The sequence below is a fragment of the Eurypyga helias genome, unplaced genomic scaffold (assembly GCF_000690775.1).
Source record: "Eurypyga helias isolate BGI_N326 unplaced genomic scaffold, ASM69077v1 scaffold36241, whole genome shotgun sequence".
Taxonomy (NCBI): domain Eukaryota; kingdom Metazoa; phylum Chordata; class Aves; order Eurypygiformes; family Eurypygidae; genus Eurypyga; species Eurypyga helias.
In genome coordinates, this window is record NW_010229508.1 from 1 (window position 1) to 6,524 (window position 6,524).

The following is a 6,524-nucleotide window of genomic DNA, read 5'->3' on the forward strand; positions in this document are numbered from 1 at the left end:
GTGCTTTCCCCTCCTCTGCTTTTGGGGCAGCAGGACTCTTGTTTTGCCCTTAATACTGCCCTAAGAGGTGGGTAAACACGTTTGCCAAAGGGCAGTGGTTGGGGGTTGAGTTAAAATTTGAAAAAAACAAACCTGTCATACATAAAATGGGTTTGTTTAAGGTTAAAAATAGGCAAGAGCAGAGTATGCCGGGGGTTTAACACCATCCCGGGTTCTGTGCCTGCTACTGGGAATGCCCCCCCGTCCCCTCAGCAGTTCCCAGCTCCGAAATCAAGTGCTGATCCCCGTCTACGTTTTCCCGGGTGCGACGGGGGCTCACGTAGGGCCTGATCCCGCGGCGCAGGGTGGCTGCGAGGCTTGGCCTGCGCTGAACCCCTCCCAGGCTGGAGCCCGAAGTCACGCCGGGGTGCAGAGGTCATCAGCAAGAGCTCATCTGCGGAGATGCCGAGGGCAGTGGGTGTTGCTGGGCATCAGGCTTTCCTCCCTGGGCATCTTGCGGGCAGAGAGATCCCAGGGGTGGCGGGAGATGTTGCCAGAAAGGAAGAAAACATCGAGATTTTGGGGATAAACCACCCTGGGAAATTACTCTTGCAGTGAGCCCAGGAGCTCACCGAGCTCCCCGCATCGTAGCAGGCGTGTTTTGACCCTCACCCCTAATTCGGTTGGTTTAAGCCTTTACGTTTGACGCGATTAACGAGCAAACACCTGTTTTATCTTCTTTTTCAACACTCAGGCTTTGCATAATGGTAGAGAGCGCGGCCGCTTTGCTTTTGTTTTGGAGGGAGTCCCTTCTTTGCAGAAGGTGGACAGACACGCTCCCGGGAAACAGCCGCCGGGTGAGTCATCTCCACGCAGAAATAGCTCTGCCGGGAGCGGTGACACGGTCCTGCAGGGATTCCGCTGCTCCTGGCTGGATTTAACGGGGTCATTTAGGGCTGGGAGATTTGCTAAGTGGGTTTTTTCTCATCCTCGCTCCCCCCACACACACCCTGCGCAGGGCAGAGTCAGGGTTTGAGGTGGCCGCTGCCAGCCCCGTGGTTCCGCCTGTTTGTCTGGAGCTGGAGAGGATGAGCGTGGGTTTATTCGGCTCCTAACGCTGCCATCTCCCTTTTCTGTTTCAGAAGGGGAAAGCAGCACGTGGTGGAAGGATGGAATTTGCCCAACAGCCCCCGGAGGGAGAAGTCGCATCCCAGACCTTTATTCACTAAATAATGTTGGCTTAGATTTTCATTTTTCCTTTGCGCAAAAGCAGTTTCGATGCAGTCAGGGGACGGCTGAGAGCAGAAGGCGGCTCTTGCAGGAGTGTGGCAGGGATGCTCTGCTCTCCGCCAGTAGGTAGGGGCAGAGATTTTCCAAGCTGACTTCACAGATTATCGTTTTCCTTATAAATCCTTTAGAAAACGGTCCGGTGGCCTCTGTTCTCCCCCACAGCGGGCAAGCTGCCATCGGGGCACTTGGCTCAGAGCCCGTGGCTGGGGGAGGCACCCGTGGCAGTGCCGGGGACACGGGGGCAAGAAGCAACTGGTTTTGTTTTCCATCTCTTGGAAGCGGCTGGATTTATCCCCGCTGGGGCTATTGGTGCCCATGGTGCTTCGGGAGAGCAAAGTGATGCCTGGGAGGTGGGGAGGGGAGCAAGAGCTCACGGGGAGCTCCGCTGAGGACGAGTTACCATGAGATCAGGGTGGGTGATGCTGCTTCCGACCTCGTGCTGGTCAGCTCGTGAAGGAGACAGAGCTAAAATAACCCAAAAGAGACCAAACTGCCTTTCTCCCAGCTCGTAGGTCAGTTTTTTAGGTGCGTAACAAAACGTTAATTCAGGAGAGGTGGCTCCAGGGATGGCGTTTGGGGAACCTCAGCTGAGAAGCACTAACGGGGCTATCGATTGCGTGGACGTCGCTGCTCAGGTTTGACCTAATCTGCCCAAAATTCAAGATAAGTGCTAGTTTTGCAAGAAGCAAAATAATCTTGGGCCTGGAAGCGTTTTTTGAGGGGTGGGTTAGCTCCCCGTATCCCCACCATCCCGTAACGGTGTCCATGGGGTTCACCAGCCGTTCCAGGGCTCTTTGCTGCGCCGCTGCATTGGTACCACAACGGCTCCGTCAGGCTCAGACCCGCATTATGTTCTCACTGCTGGCAGCTCTTTAGAATATAATGACAAAAATGACAATTACTCTTTCACGTTTAATCTCTTTTCCTGTTTCTCTTGGCTTGGACCTGAAAATCCTGGTGGCTAATCCCACTCCCGGGCTGGCTGTAGCATTATTTGGCTTCAAACGATGGCTGTAAATACACATCAGCTTTTGATGGATGCTTCTGTAAAGGAATAACGAGTGTTTGGTTTGAAGGGTTCACAAAAAGTCACTTTTAGCAGATCTCGCCCTGGGGTTTCATGCTGCGTGCCCGCTTCCTTCTCCAGCGTGCCACCTTTGGGTTGCCGGCGTGGTTTATTATTTGAGCAGAGTCATGAATCGCGTTTGTGCCCAAAATAGTTTGATGCTGGGCTTCAAACCAGCCAAATCCCACACAAATCACCTTCAGCTGAGAAAATTCCTGTTGTCATGCTGATGGCAAAAAAAAAAAACCCCAACACCCTCGATGAAGTCCTCCCTAGCCCCAGCTAAGCCGAGCTATGGGTGCCCAGTTAAAATTCCCTGTGTCCCAGCGTGTTATTCCGCCTGCTAACCATCTGCCCGAGTTTCCAGCCAGGGTTTGGCTGCGAGGTTGGTTTTTGGAGGTTTCCCATCGCTCTGCTTGGATTGCTGGGGACCACAAGAGGTCGGCAAAAATCAGGAGATGTATCCTGGGCTCTGCCTTCGCTCCGGGGCAGCAGACTGGCACATCCTCACCGGAGCTGCCTGGGCACCTGGTTTCATTCCAGGATAATTACTCCATTAAAAGAAACACCCCCAAACTAATTATACTGGAAGAAAATCAGGGAAATTTTGGAACGGGGCATGTGTTGCTGGTTTTTATTGCCGAGCAGTTCTCATGGCTGATTTCATGTGTGGCAAACCCCGGGTGCTTGGGGGGAATTAAGAAGGATCAGAAGCATTAAACGGGCTCTGCCCGCTCACCCCGATCTCCGGAGCCTCCTTAGTTCTGCCGTTCCTGGTACAAAAGGCCCCGAGGTTGCGAGTTCACCGCAGGACACGGAGCCCGGCCGCATCGTGACGGTTGGGGCCGTGCCCAAAGGTGGCAGCCGGGGAAAACCCAAGCCATTAACCCAGCTCCCCCTTCTCTGTGGTTTGCAGCCAGGAGAGCAGCCCGGCGAGCCCTAAGCGCTGCCTTCGACAACGCGCTGCCTGCAGAGTGATGGTCTTAAAATGAAAAGGTGCTGCGAGGGCGTTGGGCTGCCATGCCTGTTTAAGGTCAGTGCCGTTCTCCCCCGTCTTTATCCTCTCTGAACGGGGCTGTCCCCTCTCCTCTCAGGGTCAAGGAGCAGGAATCGGGTCACCACCCTGCAAAGCTCTGGGCGCAGGCAGCATGGGAGCATCTGGGGGGGGTGCGGGTGGGCACCAGGAGGCTGGGCTGGGGCTCACCAGCTTTGCCCCATGTCGGCAAAGTGGATTTACTTTGGTTTTAGAGCAGGGCAGGAGGTGGCTCTGATTTATCCCAGACTTCTTGGGAGCCCACGGTGCCTGCAGAGCCCGATCCAGGGGGAATCTGCACCCTGGAGATGGAGCAAAAATCAACCTGTACAATGTTTTTCTTCTGCCCTGGCAGCAAGAGGGGGCTATGGGGACAGAAAACCCTTCTCAGAGGTGGGGCAGGAGCCCCCCCGAGACCCTCCCTGCATGAAAGACCCCAAGAGGCGTACTGTCTCCAGGTCCCTCGGAGGACGTGCGCGGTGGTTGCTCGGCACAGTGACCGCCTTGACTGCGGGAGCGGGATTAGCGGTGACAAAACGATCTCTTTATAGGCAGGATAAAGGCCTTAGGGCCAGGGCTGAGGTATGTCAGCAGGGGATTAGCCCCCCTAAACCCAGCTGGGCTAATAAGCTGCCTTGGGGTAAGGTAGCCATGGAGCATCGCTCGGCGGGACTGCTACCCTCTTGCTTGGCAACCCTCCGCTGCTGTGCCCAGGCCGAAGCGAAGTGCCTTGAACTAACGACTGGGCGTTATCCTCCCACCTCACAGGGCGTTGGTATGGCCAGCCCCCGGCCTCCCAAATACCTCCTCGTCTTCGATTTCGACGAGACCATCATTAACGAGAACAGCGATGACTCCATCATCCGGGCAGCGCCGGGGCAGGTGCTTCCGGAGCACATCCGACAGACCTTCCGCGAGGGCTTCTACAACGAGTACATGCAGCGTGTCCTGGCATACATGGGGGACCAGGGGGTCAAGATGGGGGACTTCAAGACAGTCTATGAGAACATCCCCCTGTCCCCCGGCATGCCGGACCTCTTCCAGTTCCTCTCCAAGAACCACGAGCTCTTCGAGATCATCCTCATCTCCGATGCCAACATGTTTGGCATCGAATGCAATCTGAGGGCAGCTGGTTTCTACTCCCTCTTCCGCAAGATCTTCAGCAACCCGTCTGGCTTTGACAAGAAGGGGTACTTCACCCTGGGGCCCTACCACAGCCACAAGTGCCTTGACTGCCCGGCCAACATGTGCAAACGCAAAATCCTGACCGAGTACCTGGCGGAGAGAGCCCAGGAGGAGGTGGAGTTTGAGAGGGTCTTCTACGTGGGAGACGGCGCCAACGACTTCTGCCCTTCCGTCACTTTGACTTCAGCGGACGTGGCTTTCCCGCGGAAGGGCTACCCCATGCACCGGATGACCCAAGAGATGGAGAAGAAGCAGCCTGGAGCCTTCCAGGCCACTGTCGTCCCCTGGGAGTCGGCTACGGAAGTTGCCCGCTATCTCCAGGAGGTCCTCAAGAAGAAGTGTTGAGGGTGGCTCAGAAGAGACTTGCTTACTAAAGGAGCTGGGAAAGGAGAAGCCTGGGGGGAGTCACATCCTGCACTGCTCGCTCAGCCCCCGCTCCTGGGTTGCTTTTCTGCCTTTCCTCTCCCAGCTCCTTCCTCCCCGTGATTAAAGCACTTTCTTGAGGTTCCCCGTCCTCCTCTCCCTACCGTGCCCAGACAAAGCCTTCTCTATGCAGCTCGGACATCTACCCCGCGTGGGTCTTTGGCAACACTAATGGTGATGAGTTTTCTTCTCGTTGGGTTCTTTCCCCTTTCAAAGAGCAATTCCTAAAAGTCCAGAAGCCGCCTCCCCGCGGGCTGGGCCCTGCACATGCTTCCTCCTGCCTTCATCCCCCCTCGCCTGCCCAACCTCCGCCGGCCACGCCAGGAGCTGCGTGCTGTTGCCTTGAACCTGATGCTCGAGGGCTCCTTGCCTCCTTGGGAAGCAAAAAATTTAATCCAGGAAATTCGTGCTGCCCAAGCTCCCCAGCTTGCCCTCCACACCCCACCTGGGCAGGGCCGCTCCTGGCTCAGCTGCTGGGCCTTGCGATGGCGTTAATTGTCCCTTGAGACTTTATTCTCTGAAAAAACCCCACGATGTGAGGGACAAAAAAACCTTTTGGAAAGGTGATACCTTGGAAAAAAACCTTTAGTGCCCATCCCCAGCCACGTGCCCAGGGGACGGGCACGGAGACCGCATCCCTCTGCGGGGAGGAGGATCTGCCCGACCGCCATCCTCTGCTTCTGCTTCCAGGGCAAAACGTCCCCCGTGTCCCCGGGGTGGACAGGTGTCTCCTCACCCCAAGCCGCTGCCAGTCGTCTCCTTGTGTTCGCTGGATCCTATCGACTCCCCCTCATCCAGGGGTTGATTTCCCCTCCTGACCTGGTCGAGAGGTGCCAAATCTCCCCGCGGGAGATGTGGTGCTCTAGCACTTCTGGCACCGGGTCCCCGGAGGCTAAACCCTCCCCCCCTGTGCCCCCTTGTCCTACTGCAGCATTAATTGCCCCTTCTAATTGCACTCTGCCGGGGGGGGTCCCACAGTATTCGCTGCTCTTGGTGTTGGCTTCTCCTGGATTTATCCACAGCCTTACCCGCCCCAAGGGTGGCTCATAACGCCCCCAAAGCCAGAAACCCTGACAGCAAACCTGAGCAGTAAGGAAATAACCAAAGCAGCCCCGAGTTGTCCCTCCTCTGTTTCACCCCTCTTTGTTCTTCCTTCTCCGGACCCTCTTCAACTGTGTGGAACTTAAAGCCATGGAACTAAAAAAATGCATCTATCTGTATATAGACATATATCTGTATATTGCAGATACACAAGTCGGTTGTATCCGGGACATAAACCTGGGTGTGAAACGGCTCTGAGCTGCACGTACGTGTCGGTTCTCTTCCTTGGGCTGGTGACGGGGAGGGGACAGCATTGGTGAGGGGGAGCGCGTTGGTGAGGGGGAGCAGGGGAGCGGGGCCAGGCTGCAAGCAATGTTCTGCGAGTTGGGGCTGACCCTACCGGGATCTTTTTGGTGCAGGATTGGGCCCTGGCTCGTCCCCCTCTGCCTCTCAAGTTGATGGGTGCAGCAGGCTGGGTGCTGCTCTTCCCCTTGTCCCTGGGGGTGT

The 6,524-nt window shown here is 56.1% G+C and overlaps 1 protein-coding gene across 2 annotated transcripts; it reads left to right on the forward strand.

The window, feature by feature from the left end:
• The first annotated feature begins 743 nt into the window (after positions 1–743).
• PHOSPHO1 (phosphatase, orphan 1) lies at positions 744–4,970 on the forward strand. Of its 2 annotated transcripts, XM_010160431.1 has the most exons (3): positions 744–836; positions 3,430–3,504; positions 4,137–4,964. In XM_010160431.1, exons 1-3 carry the CDS (start codon positions 744–746, stop codon positions 4,896–4,898), a joined length of 930 nt encoding a protein of 309 aa, XP_010158733.1. In that variant the 3' UTR covers positions 4,899–4,964. The 2 variants fall into 2 exon arrangements, with proteins under 2 accessions (XP_010158733.1, XP_010158734.1); XM_010160432.1 differs by lacking the exons at positions 744–836; positions 3,430–3,504 and adding an exon at positions 3,254–3,368 and having other exon boundaries at positions 4,137–4,970.
• Positions 4,971–6,524: the final 1,554 nt, after the last annotated feature.